At 41.9% G+C, this 18,558-nt stretch overlaps 1 protein-coding gene across 3 annotated transcripts in view; it reads left to right on the forward strand.

The window, feature by feature from the left end:
* The window catches only part of LOC133559710 (regulator of G-protein signaling 7), a 141,661-nt gene that overhangs the window by 110,681 nt on the left and 12,422 nt on the right, over positions 1-18,558 (forward strand). For all 3 annotated transcript variants that reach the window (XM_061911742.1, XM_061911741.1, XM_061911743.1), the window contains 4 exons: positions 5,859-5,969; positions 9,295-9,420; positions 14,750-14,936; positions 17,865-17,954. In XM_061911742.1, the coding sequence (XP_061767726.1) occupies positions 5,859-5,969; positions 9,295-9,420; positions 14,750-14,936; positions 17,865-17,954 (514 nt within the window). The remainder of the gene's footprint in view (positions 1-5,858; positions 5,970-9,294; positions 9,421-14,749; positions 14,937-17,864; positions 17,955-18,558) is intronic.

The following is an 18,558-nucleotide window of genomic DNA, read 5'->3' on the forward strand; positions in this document are numbered from 1 at the left end:
TAAGGGAGAGACCTGGAAACTCATTTCGGCCGCTTGTACCCGTGATCTTATCCTTTCGGTCATGACCCAAAGCTCATGACCATAGGTGAGGATGGGAACGTAGATCGACCGGTAAATTGAGAGCTTTGCCTTCCGGCTCAGCTCCTTCTTCACCACAACGGATCGGTACAACGTCCGCATTACTGAAGACGCCGCACCGATCCGCCTGTCGATCTCACGATCCACTCTTCCCCCACTCGTGAACAAGACTCCTAGGTACTTGAACTCCTCCACTTGGGGCAGGGTCTCCTCCCCAACCCGGAGATGGCACTCCACCCTTTTCCGGGCGAGAACCATGGACTCGGACTTGGACGTGCTGAGTCTCATTCCGGTCGCTTCACACTCGGCTGCGAACCGATCCAGTAAGAGCTGAAGATCCCGGCCAGATGAAGCCATCAGGACCACATCATCTGCAAAAAGCAGAGACCTAATCCCGTGGCCACCAAACCAGATCCCCTCAACGCCTTGGCTGCGCCTAGAAATTCTGTCCATAAAAGTTATGAACAGAATGGGTGACAAAGGACAGCCTTGGCGGAGTCCAACCCTCACTGGAAATGTGTCCAACTTACTGCCAGCAATGCGGACCAAGCTCTGGCACTGATCATACAGGGAGCGGACCGCCACAATTAGACAGTCCGATTAGTACCATCCTGGAATATAGAACTTTTCTAAAAACAAAATAAGAATGAAGAGCGTTAAAAAGCCATGACACCTATTTTTTATTGGATTTATTGTAGAACTAGAAATCCTCAAAGTTAAGCAGTTTTATGGGTTTATTTTTGCATTTTGTTCCCTAACCGTACCGTGATGATGACGTAGCATAGAACCCTAGTTTAGTCAGGACACGTTAGAGCAGGGGCGCTCACACTTTTTCTGCAGGTGAGCTACTTTTCAATTGACCAAGTCGAGGAGATCTACCTCATTCCTATTTATAATTTATATTTATTTATTTATGAAAAAGACATTTTTGTTAACAAGTTAACAAAAAATGTCTTTTTCGCCTCCTCTCCAGTACACCTCCTCTCCAGGTGTACTGGAGAGGAGGCTTCGCCGGATAGTCGAACCTCGGATTCAGGAGGAACAGTGTGGTTTTGGTCCTGGTCGTGGAACTGTGGACCAGCTCTATACTCTCGGCAGGGTTCTTGAGGGTGCATGGGAGTTTGCCCAACCAGTCTACATGTGCTTTGTGGACTTGGAGAAGGCATTGGACCGTGTCCCTCGGGAAGTCCTGTGGGGAGTGCTCAGAGAGTATGGGGTATCGGACTGTCTTATTGTGGCGGTCCGCTCCCTGTATGATCAGTGCCAGAGCTTGGTCCGCATTGCTGGCAGTAAGTCGGACACGTTTCCAGTGAGGGTTGGACTCCGCCAAGGCTGCGATTCTGTTCATAACTTTTATGGACAGAATTTCTAGGCGCAGTCAAGGCGTTGAGGGGATCCGGTTTGGTGGCCACGGGATTAGGTCTCTGCTTTTTGCAGATGATGTGGTCCTGATGGCTTCATCTGGCCGGGATCTTCAGCTCTCACTGGATCGGTTCGCAGCAGAGTGTGAAGCGACCGGAATGAGAATCAGCACCTCCAAGTCCGAGTCCATGGTTCTCGCCCGGAAAAGGGTGGAGTGCCATCTCCGGGTTGGGGAGGAGACCCTGCCCCAAGTGGAGGAGTTCAAGTACCTAGGAGTCTTGTTCACGAGTGAGGGAAGAGTGGATCGTGAGATCGACAGGCGGATCGGTGCGGCGTCTTCAGTAATGTGGACGTTGTACCGATCCGTTGTGGTGAAGAAGGAGCTGAGCCGGAAGGCAAAGCTCTCAATTTACCGGTCGATCTACGTTCCCATCCTCACCTATGGTCATGAGCTTTGGGTCATGACCGAAAGGATAAGATCACGGGTACAAGCGGCCGAAATGAGTTTCCAGGTCTCTCCCTTAGAGATAGGGTGAGAAGCTCTGCCATCCGGGAGGAACTCAACGTAAAGCCGCTGCTCCTCCACATGGAGAGGAGCCAGATGAGGTGGTTCGGGCATCTGGTCAGGATGCCACCCGAGCGCCTCCCTAGGGAGGTGTTTAGGGCACGTCCAGCTGGTAGGAGGCCACGGGGAAGACCCAGGACACGTTGGGAAGACTATGTCTCCCGGCTGGCCTGGGAACGCCTCGGGATCCAGACGAAGTGGCTGGAGAGAGGGAAGTCTGGGCTTCCCTGCTTAGGCTGCTGCCCCCGCGACCCGACCTCGGATAAGCGGAAGATGATGGATGGATGGATGGATGGATGTTAACAAGTTAATGGTGTTTAATGATAATACAAGCATGTTTAACACACATAGATTCCTTTCTTTCATGAAGACAAGAATATAAGTTGGTGTATTACCTGATTCTGATGACTTGCATTGATTGGAATTAGACAGTGGTGCTAATAACGTCCGCATTTTCAAATGGAGGGAAAAAAAAGTCCTCCTTTCTGTCCAATACCACATGAAAGTGGTTGGATTTTGGCATCTCATTTGTCCAACTTTCATACTCGTTTTTAAACACTTTGTTATGAGAGTAGCATATGTGTGTGGCCCTTTAATGTCTGGCAGCAGGTGAGTGACGTCAGTGAGTGTGCGGGTGGGCAAGCAAGTGAGAAAGCGGTCGCTGAGGGCGGGGGAGAAATACATTGGCATCAAACTCCGTAGCTTTCTGAGACTCTTATTTTGTTAGCACAGGCTGGATGAAACAGGTCTTTTATGGTGAAGACAGGAACTGTGCAGTTGGTCTTTAGAGTTTTGACAGTAGGTACGGAGTCTCTAGAAATAAAATGTGTTTCTCTGCCTCCGCCCTGTTAGTGATTTTTTTCTTAAATATGAGCTCGCAGCAGCCAGCGTCATCTCACAAGATCCTCGGGTGCCGAGAATGTCAAACAACTGACGAAAGTGAAGTCTTGGTATGATTGATGATTGCTCATTTTTATGTCAATCAATCAATCAATGTTTACTTATATAGCCCTAAATCACTAGTGTCTCAAAGGGCTGCACAAACCACTACGACATCCTCGGTAGGCCCACATAAGGGCAAGGAAAACTCACACCCAGTGGGGCGTCGGTGACAATGAGGACTATGAGAACCTTGGAGAGGAGGAAAGCAATGGATGTCGAGCGGGTCTAACATGATACTGTGAAAGTTCAATCCATAATGGATCCAACACAGTCGCGAGAGTCCAGTCCAAAGCGGATCCGACACAGCAGCGAGAGTCCCGTTCACAGCGAAGCCAGCAGGAAACCATCCCAAGCGGAGGCGGATCAGCAGCGCAGAGATGTCCCCAGCCGATACACAGGCAAGCAGTACATGGCCACCGGATCGGACCGGACCCCTTCCACAAGGGAGAGTGGGACAGAGAAGAAAAAGAAAAGAAACGGCAGATCAACTGGTCTAAAAAGGGAGTCTATTTAAAGGCTAGAGTATATGTATATTTTTTAATGCCTGGCTTGAGATCGACTGACACACCCTCCGAGATCGACCAGTCGATCGCGATCGACGTAATGCCCACCCCTGCGTTAAAGCATTTCCACGGACCAGCGTGTAGCGGAACTAGCAGCTAGCGCTGTGACCTTGACTGGCGTCAATAGTCCACGGCGCTCTCCTCCCACCTCAACAACGAGTTGTCAGACTCTACCTTGGATTTCAAGTTGACATATGGATCCTTCTGGCTTTGTTCCACACACCAGTCATTAAGTTGTCTGCTTGGATTACAGCCTTGGCCTCGTCTTCTTCCAGCCATATTCTACCGAGCAGCCAGGACACAGGCACCGCGCCACATCGCTATGAGTTCCACGTCCAGTTTTATGGTTGTGTTTAGGGTTGTTACAATCATGCTGCCGATCCTGACACCGATCATCCATGAGTGCCATCGGCTGATACCAATGATGCTATTGACTGTTTTACAACATCAACACAAAATCACAACTAGTTTTTTTTACATACATTGGTCAATAGTACACAATAGGGATGTAACCAGGACCAGGATTCACGATTCCCGCAGTAAAACTCGACGATTCGTCTTATCGTCTTAGATTAATAGCAGCAAAAATCCTGCATTTATTAGCAACATTTTGATAGCTTGAATGCTAACTTGAAAAGTTGTCTAAGCAACTAAAATATTTGTCCGTGCACATTGAACCTACAAGCTGTGCTCGCTCCAAAATAGTCCTGGTATTTTTTTTAGTACTGGTACCTAATTGGGTCGGTCCTCCTGGACAGTGAAGATTGCCCATCACCGCTATTGGCGTAGCTAAGCTACGTAGCTCAACTACATTTTCCAGTAAGAAGTAGTTTAACAAGTAGCTTTTCCTGCGGATTAGCTACTTTTAGAGCCATGTAGCGAGGTAGCTAACATCAAAGCTACAAAGAGAGAAAAATGGAGTGTGAATCCAGGCCAAAAACAAATCCAATGAGCTGGAAGAATGAAAAGATCCATGATGGTTGCTTAGTGTTCCTATAGTGAGTCACAATTAGGGTTGGGTATCGAGTATCGATTGGAACCGGGACTAACTTTCCGATTCTCCCGGAATCGTTCAAAAAGTAAAATTTCGATTCGTATTTTCGATAACCAGTCCGCCGACCGGAAGAAGAAGCCGCTGAACACCAACGAAGTGTTAGCATAGCCGAGCCTATGTAGCTGAGCGTCGGCAGTCAAAAGTGTGGCTTTATTTTACTAAAGAAAAATGGAAATATCGGCGAAATGTAACACGTGCGACAGGACTGTTTCGTGCTTAGGAGCGTGCACGTCGAACATGATGAAGCACCTCCGAGTTCATGGAGTACAAATAAATGCATGTCCTGTCTTCGACGCGCTGCCCCGACTGTCATCCTCTGCCTCTTCCTCTGGCTCTGGCTCCGGCTCCAACGCCCAGCCTGGCACCTCGGTGACTGCACTGCAGTCCGAATCCAGTAAGTAAAACAATATATATGCAATAAATAATGTGTTTTGTGCCGACGTTGAGGCAGCTAACAATATAGCCCGCATATTTTTTCATAGACAATTTACAACCTGCTAGCCAGGCTCCACAATGTGCTCAGCGTACTCCGTTCACCGTAGCGGCAATGGGGAAGATGTCGGTGCCACAGAAAGGTCACCGCACACATAGTTAAAAGACTGCATCCCTTTTCAGAGGTGGAATCTCCAAAATTTAGGTTCGTTAAGCAATAACGTTAGAGCTAAGCTAATTGATACCGGGCTAAACAGTAACAGCAACATTACATGTTTGTTTATGTTTGCAGGGATATGGTGAAAACTCTCAACCCAAAATACATACCACCTTCCAGGGACTACCTGGCAAACACAAGAAGAATCGGAATCGAGAATCGTCAGGAATTGGAATCGAAACAAAGAATCGGAATCGTTCGAATTCAAACGATACCCAACCATAGTCACAATTGGCTTAGGTTAGGGTCGAACATTACAGACTGGCCAATAAGAGGCAAGTAGGAAGCAAAATCCAAACAGGCACTCATGTCACATGACCAGGAGGGAGTCAGAGACAGAGGGACGTTTCAAGCGGACTACTCGGAAAAAATGTCAGAGGAATTCTCTCCCACAGATGAGACTAGAAATAAAAATTCTTAGCAGGAGGGGCTGGGTGTTTGTACTCGTCAATACTTTTCCATCGTCCGATACTGATGGGTGGTCCTATATGTTTTGTATTCTCTGCTATTATCAGTATCGTCCCCCAAAAAGTGACTCAAAAAAGCCAAAGACGAAGACAGCGCCGCTCTGGTTGGAAACATTTTGTGCTTACAACTAATTTGGTGACTCTTCTAACACGAGTGATTGTGTGTGTGCGCTCCTAGCTTGCTGGGCTACACGGAGCAGTACATCGAGTACGACCCCTTCCTCACGCCCCCAGACCCCTCCAACCCCTGGATCACGGATGACACCACGCTGTGGGAGCTGGAAGCAAGGTGGGCTCGTGAAGATGTTCATCTCTACCCGTGTCTTTAGAAACAAACATTGCAGTAAGAAAGTCAAAAGCACAGTTCCTGCAACATGGGGAATCATCAGCATGACATTTGGTCGTAAAGCGGTCTAAATCATCAATATACCACCATAAAGTGTAAGCCTTTTGGTTTCTGGAACTTCTGAAGTGTGTGTTCCCGTAGAAGAGTGTGCTTTGTGTCTCCACAGCATTTCACAGTTTCTACAAGTCTACACTGATATCAATATTAGCTCAGACCTCTTTTATTAAAAAGTAAGTCAATGAAAGACAAAGCAATCATATACAAAACAATATAATTTACAATATAAAGTGTACAAAATTGTCCATAAAAAGTATTTAGTCTGCAATGTCCAACAGTCAGAAAGTCGTCCTCTCAGTAAATGATGACTTCATGAAGTCAGGTGATTCCCTTTGGTCCAATTCAGCTGTAAATAACAATATATCAGTAATACATGCCAGTGTTTATCTGTCAATAACAACATATCCATAATACATGCCAGTGTTTATCTGTAAATAACAACATATCAACTGTAAATAACAATATATAAAATACATGTCAGTGTTAATCTGTAAATAACAATATATAAAATACATGTCTGTGTTTATTTGTAAATAATACATCAATGTCAGTATTTATCTGTAAATAACAACATATCAACTGTAAATAACAATATATAAAATACATGTCAGTGTTAATCTGTAAATAACAATACATAAAATACATGTCTGTGTTTATTTGTAAATAACAATATATCAGTAATACATGCCAGTGTTTATCTGTAAATAACAACATATCCATAATACATGCCAGTGTTTATCTGTAAATAACAACATATCAACTGTAAATAACAATATATAAAATACATGTCAGTGTTAATCTGTAAATAACAATATATAAAATACATGTCTGTGTTTATTTGTAAATAATACATCAACAATGTCAGTATGTATCTGTAAATAACAACATATCAACTGTAAACAACAATATATAAAATACATGTCAGTGTTAATCTGTAAATAACAATACATAAAATACATGTCTGTGTTTATTTGTAAATAACAATATATCAGTAATACATGCCAGTGTTTATCTGTAAATAACAACATATCCATAATACATGCCAGTGTTTATCAGTAAATAACAACATATCAACTGTAAATAACAAAATATAAAATACATGTCAGTGTTAATCTGTAAATAACAATATATAAAATACATGTCTGTGTTTATTTGTAAATAACAATATATCAGTAATACATGCCAGTGTTTATCTGTAAATAACAACATATCCATAATACATGCCAGTGTTTATCTGTAAATAACAACATATCAACTGTAAATAACAATATATAAAATACATGTCAGTGTTAATCTGTATATAACAATATATAAAATACATGTCGGTGTTTATTTGTAAATAACAATATATCAGTAATACATGCCAGTGTTTATCTGTAAATAACAAGATATCCATAATACATGCCAGTGTTTATCTGTAAATAACAACATATCAACTGTAAATAACAATATATAAAATACATGTCAGTGTTAAACTGTAAATAACAATATATAAAATACATGTCTGTGTTTATTTGTAAATAACAACATATCAGTAATACATGCCAGTGTTTATCTGTAAATAACAACATATCCATAATACATGCCAGTGTTTATCTGTAAATAACAACATATCAACTGTAAATAACAATATATAAAATACATGTCAGTGTTAATCTGTAAATAACAATATATAAAATACATGTCTGTGTTTATTTGTAAATAACAATATATCAGTAATACATGCCAGTGTTTATCTGTAAATAACAACATATCCATAATACATGCCAGTGTTTATCTGTAAATAACAACATATCAACAGTAAAGAACAATATATAAAATACATGTCAGTGTTAATCCATAAATAACAATATATACATAATAAATGTCAGTGTTTATCTGTAAATAACAATATATAAATAATACATGTCAGTGTTTATCTGCAAATAACAATATATAAATACTACATGTCAGTGTTTTTCTGTATATAACAATATATAAATAAGAAATGTCAGTGTTTATCCGTAAATAACAATATATAAATAATACATGTCAGGGTTTATCTGTATATACAAATATATAAATGATAAATGTCAGTGTTTATGTGTAAATAACAATATATAAATAATAAATGTCAGTGTTTATCAACACGAACATGTCGGCTTTAGCGGTAGCTTGTTAGCATTAGCATTCAGTTGACTGGGGTTGAGGCTAATAACAACACAAATGGAGCGTCACTGACTACTTTAACAACATGTAATAAAGTCAATAGTTAATATTTGATGTTATTTACCTCGTGTGCTGCCTCCTTAATTTCACATTTATCCAACAAAGTCCGAGTAGTAAGCAGCTGAGGTCGTTGCTTGTCGTCGGGCTTCATACTCCTCAGGAAATACGTTTAAAAGAGTGCGTCTGATTCACCTAACAAAATGAAGTTAGTAAAAAGTACTAAACAAGAATTAAGTGCATGATGTTTAAAAAGACTGCAAGATAGTTCCACCGATCAGCCTTCTTCAGCGCTAAAGTTCCTACATGTCAAGAGTTCCCTTTGTTCTTCTTTCTCACCGTTGTCAAGTTAGTTGTCATAGAAACACACAAGAAATAAGAAATAAAGAAGTATATTGCAATGGTGACCGAGACTTTGAAAAAGAAGTTTTAGGAACTGAGCAATTGAGTTCAACCAATCAGTGATCCACAGCACAGCCTGCCCCCGAAAAGGTTCCTGGTCCCTTGGAAAAGTCCCACCTAGCTAGGACAAACTCTGGTAGGTTCCTGAAGAACTAAATCTACCCGGGTAGTTTTTGGTGGAAACACAGCGGGAACTTTATTTAAGTGGGGAAGTTCCTGAAAAGGTTCCTGCGGTGGAAAAGGGCCTAATGAGCCCCATTGTGACATCATGCAAGGCCAGCTAGGATTGAAGAGGTGATTTGAACACAATTAGTCAGATTTCTGCCAGCTCACTAAGCAATCAAATCAGCATCCTGGTGGTCACATGACTGCAAAGTACAGTGCGAGAAAATACAAGCAGCCACGGGAGATGCAACAATGTGCTGATAGTGATCGCTCTTTTCTTCTTTACTCACTTCTCATTGATTATTGAGAGCTCAGTGACAGTGTGTGTGTGTGTGTGTGTGTGTGTGTGTGTGTGTGTGTGTGTGTGTGTGTGTGTGTGTGTGTGTGTGTGTGTGTGTGTGTGTGTGTGTGTGTGTGTGTGTGTCTGTGTCTGTGTCAGTAAGGAGCCCGGCCAGCAGAGGGTCAAGAGGTGGGCTTTCGGCATCAACGAGGTTCTTAAAGATCCTGTGGGGCGAGAACAGTTCCTCAAGTTTCTGGAGTCAGAGTTCAGCTCGGAGAATCTCAGGTGAGAAACAAACCAAAACAATATCAACATGACATCACAACAATGTCAACACCCTCAACATGACACCACAACAATGTCAACACCCTCAACATGACACCACAACAATGTCAACACCCTCAACATGACATCACAACAATGTCAACACCCTCAACATGACATCACAACAATGTCAACACCCTCAACATGACATCACAACAATGTCAACACCCTCAACATAACATCACAACAATGTCAACACCCTCAACATAACATCACAACAATGTCAACACCCTCAACATTACATCACAACAATGTCAACACCCTCAACATTAACATCACAACAATGTCAACACCCTCAACATAACATCACAACAATGTCAACACCCTCAACATGACACCACAACAATGTCAACACCCTCAACATGACACCACAACAATCAAACACTATTCAGAGAGACAATGGCATAAATATGTGATAGAATGGAAAAGGAAGGAAGGAGAACAACAATGTATGTGCCTGCGGTATTTTTGCTAATAGGCACTACAGCAGCTGTGTGCAGGTAACTGAGAATCCTCTGCTAATTGATTTATTTATGACAACATGAATACTGCACACTTATTAAAGATGAACGCCAGCAGCTCTTTATGAATTAACTAGCATGGATGTACAACAAGGCTTCCTACATATAAAACCATACACATATATATACATACATATACATATATATACATACATATATATATATATATATATATATATATATATATATATATACATACATACATACATATATATATATATACATACATACATATATATATATATATATATATATATATATATATATATATACATACATACATATATATGTATATATATATGTGTATATATATATATATACACACACACACACATATATATGTATATATACATTTACATATGTGTATATACATATATATATATACACACACACAAACATGTTATATGTACTGTATATATATATATATATATATATATATATATATATATATATATATATATACATACATACATGGGTAAATGGGGCACGGACAACAAACAGGACCGACTAAGTTCAACAGCCCAGTAAGGCAGTTAGTCGAGGAGAAGGATCTCTGATACAAAATACCCCTTCCAACCCGCACCAAGCCAGCGTGGAAGGTGTAGGCTAATAACCAGCATGAAAAGTACGCCAAATGGCAGAATCATGCTGAGGTTTTCGTCCAGCAGTGGACTGACAACAGCCGATGATGATGATGATGATATACACACACACACACACACACACACACACACACACACACACACACACACACACACATATAGTGTATAAAGTATAAACTGTACATACACTTGATGTCATGGCTGTCTTGAGTTTCCAATCATTTCAACAACTTTTATTTTGTTGTGATGTAGTGATTGGAGCACATACTTGTTGCTCACAGAAAACATTCATGAAGTTTGCCATTTTTATGAAATTATTATGGCTCTACTGAAGATGTGAGCAATCAAAAGTATACGTACAGCAATGTTAATATTTGCTTACATGTCCCCTCGGCAAGTTTACCTGCAATAAGGCGTTTTTGGTAGCCATCCACAAGCTTCTGCTTACATTTTGGACCACAAAATTAATGCAGTTCAACTAAATGTGTTGCTTTTCTGACATGGACTTGTTTCTTCAGCATTGTCCACACCTTTAAGTCAGGACTTTGGGAAGGCCATTCTAAAACCTTCATTCTAGTCTAATTTAGCCATTTTTTTACCACTTTTGAGGTGTGTTTGGTGTCATTGTCCTGTTGGAACACCCAACTGTGCCCAAGACCCAACCTCCCCCCTGATGATTGTAGCTTGTCCTGGACAATTTGGAGCTAATCCTCCTTTTTCATTGTCCCATTTAAAGCAGCAGTTCCATTGGCAGCAAAACAGGCCCAGAGCATAATACTACCACCACCATGCTTGGCGGTAGGGTGGAGTTCTTGAGATGAAAAGGCCTCACTTTTTCTCCTCCAAACATATTGTGGCCAAACAGCTCCATTTTTGTTTCATCGGACCACAGAACTTTCCTCCAGAAGGTGATGTCAGATGACACAAAAAAATGACATCGACGACATTTGTCTGAGTGGATGGACAGGACACATCAAAACAAAAACAAAAAACAACAATAACAACAACAAAAAAGAATCGTTACAAATAAGAATCACGATTAATCTGAAAACCTATTTGTTTTACACCCCTGCAGCTACAGTTGGGCGGCATAGCTCGGTTGGTAGAGTGGCTGTGCCAGCAACTTGAGGGTTGCAGGTTCGATTCCCGCTTCCGCCATCCTAGTCATTGCCGTTGTGTCCTTGGGCAAGACACTTTACCCACCTGCTCCCAGTGCCACCCACGCTGGTTTAAATGTAACTTAGATATTGGGTTTCACTATGTAAAAAGCTTTGAGTCACTTGAGAAAAGCGCTATATAAATATAATTCACTTCACTTGATACATGTGATCGGTATCGGCCAACCTCAGTCACGGACCATCAGTATCAGAATGGGCAGCATCAAAATGAGTTTAGAGGCAAAAAGAATAAATATATAAATGGAACGAGACCTGCTGCTCGTTGAGAGGAGCAATATGTCATTTTGGAGTCACCAACAGTGTCCAATAAAACCTCAAATGTCCCTAAGTGTATCGCTAGTGGCTATTTTGGAAAGGACTCTCTCTTGAGGGGGTCTGAATACTCGCTCAATGTAGCATGAAGTTGCTAACTTGGCAACACCAATGGAACGAGACCTGCTGCTCGTTGAGAGGAGCAATATGTCATTTTGGAGTCACCAACAGTGTCCAATAAAACCTCAAATGTCCCTAAGTGTATCGCTAGTGGCTATTTTGGAAAGGACTCTCTCTTGAGGGGGTCTGAATACTCGCTCAATGTAGCATGAAGTTGCTAACTTGGCAACACTAATGGAACGAGACCTGCTGCTCGTTGAGAGGAGCAATATGTCATTTTGGAGTCACAAACAGTGTCCAATAAAACCTCAAATGTCCCTAAGTGTATCGCTAGTGGCTATTTTGGAAAGGACTCTCTCTTGAGGGGGTCTGAATACTCGCTCAATGTAGCATGAAGTTGCTAACTTGGCAACACTAATGGAACGAGACCTGCTGCTCGTTGAGAGGAGCAATATGTCATTTTGGAGTCCCCAACAGTGTCCAATAAAACCTCAAATGTCCCTAAGTGTATCGCTAGTGGCTATTTTGGAAAGGACTCTCTCTTGAGGGGTCTGAATACTCGCTCAATGTAGCATGAAGTTGCTAACTTGGCAACACCAATGGAACGAGACCTGCTGCTCGTTGAGAGGAGCAATATGTCATTTTGGAGTCACCAACAGTGTCCAATAAAACCTCAAATGTCCCTAAGTGTATCGCTAGTGGCTATTTTGGAAAGGACTCTCTCTTGAGGGGTCTGAATACTCGCTCAATGTAGCATGAAGTTGCTAACTTGGCAACACCAATGGAACGAGACCTGCTGCTCGTTGAGAGGAGCAATATGTCATTTTGGAGTCCCCAACAGTGTCCAATAAAACCTCAAATGTCCCTAAGTGTATCGCTAGTGGCTATTTTGGAAAGGACTCTCTCTTGAGGGGTCTGAATACTCGCTCAATGTAGCATGAAGTTGCTAACTTGGCAACACTAATGGAACGAGACCTGCTGCTCGTTGAGAGGAGCAATATGTCATTTTGGAGTCACCAACAGTGTCCAATAAAACCTCAAATGTCCCTAAGTGTATCGCTAGTGGCTATTTTGGAAAGGACTCTCTCTTGAGGGGTCTGAATACTCGCTCAATGTAGCATGAAGTTGCTAACTTGGCAACACCAATGGAACGAGACCTGCTGCTCGTTGAGAGGAGCAATATGTCATTTTGGAGTCACCAACAGTGTCCAATAAAACCTCAAATGTCCCTAAGTGTATCGCTAGTGGCTATTTTGGAAAGGACTCTCTCTTGAGGGGTCTGAATACTCGCTCAATGTAGCATGAAGTTGCTAACTTGGCAACACCAATGGAACGAGACCTGCTGCTCGTTGAGAGGAGCAATATGTCATTTTGGAGTCCCCAACAGTGTCCAATAAAACCTCAAATGTCCCTAAGTGTATCGCTAGTGGCTATTTTGGAAAGGACTCTCTCTTGAGGGGTCTGAATACTCGCTCAATGTAGCATGAAGTTGCTAACTTGGCAACACTAATGGAACGAGACCTGCTGCTCGTTGAGAGGAGCAATATGTCATTTTGGAGTCACCAACAGTGTCCAATAAAACCTCAAATGTCCCTAAGTGTATCGCTAGTGGCTATTTTGGAAAGGACTCTCTCTTAAGGGGTCTGAATACTCGCTCAATGTAGCATGAAGTTGCTAACTTGGCAACACCAATGGAACGAGACCTGCTGCTCGTTGAGAGGAGCAATATGTCATTTTGGAGTCACCAACAGTGTCCAATAAAACCTCAAATGTCCCTAAGTGTATCGTTAGTGGCTATTTTGGAAAGGACTCTCTCTTGAGGGGTCTGAATACTCGCTCAATGTAGCATGAAGTTGCTAACTTGGCAACACTAATGGAACGAGACCTGCTGCTCATTGAGAGGAGCAATATGTCATTTTGGAGTCACCAACAGTGTCCAATAAAACCTCAAATGTCCCTAAGTGTATCGCTAGTGGCTATTTTGGAAAGGACTCTCTCTTGAGGGGTCTGAATACTCGCTCAATGTAGCATGAAGTTGCTAACTTGGCAACACCAATGGAACGAGACCTGCTGCTCGTTGAGAGGAGCAATATGTCATTTTGGAGTCACCAACAGTGTCCAATAAAACCTCAAATGTCCCTAAGTGTATCGCTAGTGGCTATTTTGGAAAGGACTCTCTCTTGAGGGGGTCTGAATACTCGCTCAATGTAGCATGAAGTTGCTAACTTGGCAACACCAATGGAACGAGACCTGCTGCTCGTTGAGAGGAGCAATATGTCATTTTGGAGTCACCAACAGTGTCCAATAAAACCTCAAATGTGTATCGTTAGTGGCTATTTTGGAAAGAACTCTCTCTTGAGGGGTCTGAATACTCGCTCAATGTAGCATGAAGTTGCTAACTTGGCAACACCGATCCTACGTCTTCTTCTCTGGCAGCTGCTGTGCCAATAAGAAGCAGAGTTATTATGCCACCTACTGTGCAGAGTTGGAACGACAAGAAGGACATAATCAGAACCAGAATCAGTTTTACGTTGAACACATTTGACTTTGAGGTTGTTCACCGCAGGTTGCAACTTTCCAAAGTAATTGTCCGTTGTTTTCATCATCCTCTTGCAAGGTTCTGGCTAGCGGTCCAGGAACTAAAGAAACGTCCCATCAGAGAAGTTCCCAGTCGGGTTCAGGAGATCTGGCAGGAGTTTTTGGCACCGGGCGCGCCCAGCGCCATCAACGTGGACTCCAAGAGCTACGACAAAACCACCCAGAATGTTAAAGACCCTGGACGCTATGCCTTTGAGGACGCACAGGTGTGTGTTTCCTGTCATTTCATGCACTGTGAAATGAACGATTCTTTCCAAACCGCCGCAGAGTCTCCTGTAGTTAGTGCTTGTGTGATCTATAAAGCAGAAAACTGTTGGATTCTCCGAGTAGCAAAACATTGGCATTGACCTCTAGATGTGTTTTTTTAATTAACTCTACAAGATGGCAGTAGTTCTATTTGAAGGATGGTCGACATCCAGCAGCTTCATCTACCTCTGCATGCTCTTAAAAGTATCCTTTCCGTATTGTTGTTTACTGTCAACTCCTGGGTTTTGCTCCTTATGGCCATTACAACACTGGTTCTGCTGCCGTGCATTATACTTCTTGTCATGCACTCCAAATCACGACAGTAATAAATAATCAACCATCAGTATCGGCCGATGTTCATGATCGTCAGTGCCGATTGATCCCCTCTGGCAGACACTGGATCTATTTTCAGTCCCCCAGCGAGCAGCTAATTGTGTATTTCCGTACACAGTGTGAAGACGCCGCCCTAAGGCAGTGTTTTTCAACCTTTTTTGAGCCAAAGCACATTTTTTGCATTGAAAAAAGCAGAAATCATTAACAAACGAAACTCAGTTGACAGTAAAAAGTTGTTGGATATGACTTTAAAGCATGCATGACTATAGCTCTTGTCTCAAAGTAGTTGTACTGTCACCACCTGTCACACCACACCCCCGACTTATTTGTACTTTTTCCTGTGTGTAGTCTCTTGCTTCTTGTCTTGCGCTCCAATTTTGGTGGCTTTTTCCTCTTTTTTTCTGTATTTTCCTGTAGCAGTTTCATGTCTTCCTTTGAGCAATATTTCCCGCATCTACTTTGTTTTACCAATCAAGAATATTTCAGTTTTTTTTATCCATCTTTGTGTGGACATTTTTGATTGTCATGTCAATCAATCAATCAATGTTTACTTATATAGCCCTAAATCACTAGTGTCTCAAAGGGCTGCACAAACCACTACGACATCCTCGGTAGGCCCACATAAGGGCAAGGAAAACTCACACCCAGTGGGACGTCGGTGACAATGATGACTATGAGAACCTTGGAGAGGAGGAAAGCAATGGATGTCGAGCGGGTCTAACATGATACTGTGAAAGTCCAATCCATAATGGATCCCGCAAGAGTCCAGTCCAAAGCGGGTCCAACACAGCAGCGAGAGTCCCGTTCACAGCGGAGCCAGCAGGAAACCATCCCAAGCGGAGGCGGATCAGCAGCGCAGAGATGTCCCCAGCCGATACACAGGCGAGCAGTACATGGCCACCGGATCGGACCGGACCCCCTCCACAAGGGAGAGTGGGACATAGGAGGAAAAAAAAAAAGAAACGGCAGATCAACTGGTCTAAAAAGGGAGTCTATTTAAAGGCTAGAGTATACAAATGAGTTTTAAGGTGAGACTTAAATGCTTCTACTGTGGTGGCATCTCGAACTTTTACCGGGAGGACATTCCAGAGTACTGGAGCCCGAAATGAAAACGCTCTATAGCCCACAGACTTTTTTTGGGCTTTGGGAATCACTAATAAGCCGGAGTCCTTTGAAGGCAGATTTCTTGCCGGGACATATGGTACAATATAATCGGCAAGATAGGATGGAGCTAGACCGTGTAGTATTTTATACGTAAGTAGTAAAACCTTAAAGTCACATCTTAAGTGCACAGGAAGCCAGTGCAGGTGAGCCAGTATAGGTATATATGTATGTATATATGTATATAAAGGTATATACAGTACAGGCGTAATGTGATCAAACTTTCTTGTTCTTGTCAAAAGTCTAGCAGCCGCATTTTGTACCAACTGTAATCTTTTAATGCTAGACATGCATGTTGGGATGTACTTTGTGGACGCCGTCTTTGCTCCACAGTAAGTCTTTGCTGTCGTCCAGCATTCTGTTTATGTTTACTTTGTAGCCAGTTCGATTTTAGTTTTGTTCTGCAAAGCCTTCCTTAAGCTTGAATGCCTTTTCTTAGGGGCACTCACCTTTTGTTTATTTTTGGTTAAAGCATTAGATACCTTTTTACCTGCACACTGCCTCCCGCTGTTTCCGATTTTAGCTAACTGCTGCCACCTACTTATATGAAAGAGTATTACAGGGTTACTCTGCCAAGCTCTCGACAGCACCGACACTCAACAACAACACATCATTACTGGTTTGCAAAAAATATTTTCAACCCAAATAGGTAAAATTTAAAAAGTGTAGATGGAAGAAGATGAATACATTGAACAAACAAGATAGCATTACAGCTGCTAACTGCTGTGTCAGCGTTATGCAGCCAGAACCAGGCAGGGTCCATCGATCCATAAATTGGTGGTGTCGACACCGAAGGTATCATCAGAATACGGTCGATACTAGTGTTGAAGTATTTTCATTTCCTTAAAATCTTTTTTTGTTTTGGTTCATGTTTGTTGCTGTAAAGTCAAGGAATAATTCTTCAGACACAGGAGGACTTTTGAGGGGAGATTTTCCTTGACTCCAGTTATTGTTTCAAACTAACAATTGTGTGCACTCAAAGAGAAGAAGGAACGTGTTTAAATATGGTGCTGGTGTTGTTAAACTAGCAATAGTACTCACCATGAATAAATATGAACAGTTACAATTAGTAGCTGTGATTGATATCGGTATTGATATCAGCTGACCTCACACATGAATGATCGGCAGCATAAATCCTCGATCGGACCGTCCCCAAAAACAAATTGTTGTGTATAATGAGTTTTCCAGCACTTAGAACTCTGCCCGATCTGCCATTAAGGCTAAATAAACGCCCAGCCTGAAGTCAAATTACAGCATTGAAGATAGAAATGTTTCTGCAGCCTCCGCCATGCCAGCCTAGGAGAGAGTTGCAGCTCCAGTGTGACGCCAAACACTTCAATCATGTGGCACAACGTTAGCCTCATGTGACAGCATCGTGTGATGATGTGTTGCAGGAACACATCTACAAACTGATGAAGAGTGACTCTTACAGCCGCTTCATTCGTTCCAGTGCCTATCAGGAGCTGCTGCAGGCCAAGAAAAAGGTAGAAAAAAACTCTACTGTACATACAGTACCAGCACATTGTTGTGTTGCTGTCATGCCTCTCTCAAATGTTTTAGACCAACCTTTTTTTCACCACAGACTAATCTAATGTATGCATCATTCTAACCACAAACCAGTTTAATGTATGCATCATTTTAACCACAAACCAGTTTAATGTATGCATCATTTTCACCACAAACCAGTTTAATGTATGCATCATTTTCACTACAAACTAGTTTAATGATTGCATAATTTTCACCACAAACCAGTTTAACGTAAGCATCATTTTAACCACAAACCAGTTTAACGTAAGCATCATTTATAGCACAAACCAGTTTAATGTATGCATCATTTTCAGCACAAACCAGATTAATGTATGCATCATTTTCATCACAAACTAGTTTAATGTATGCATCATTTTCACCACAAACCAGTTTAATGTATGCATCATTTTCACCACAAACCAGTTTAATGTATGCATCATTTTCACTACAAACTAGTTTAATGTATGCATCATTTTCAGCACAAACCAGATTAATGTATGCATCATTTTCACCACAAACCAGTTTAACGTAAGCATCATTTTTACCACAAACCAGTTTAAT

Source organism: Nerophis ophidion, linkage group LG09 (genome assembly GCF_033978795.1).
Source record: "Nerophis ophidion isolate RoL-2023_Sa linkage group LG09, RoL_Noph_v1.0, whole genome shotgun sequence".
NCBI classification, from domain to species: Eukaryota; Metazoa; Chordata; class Actinopteri; order Syngnathiformes; family Syngnathidae; genus Nerophis; species Nerophis ophidion.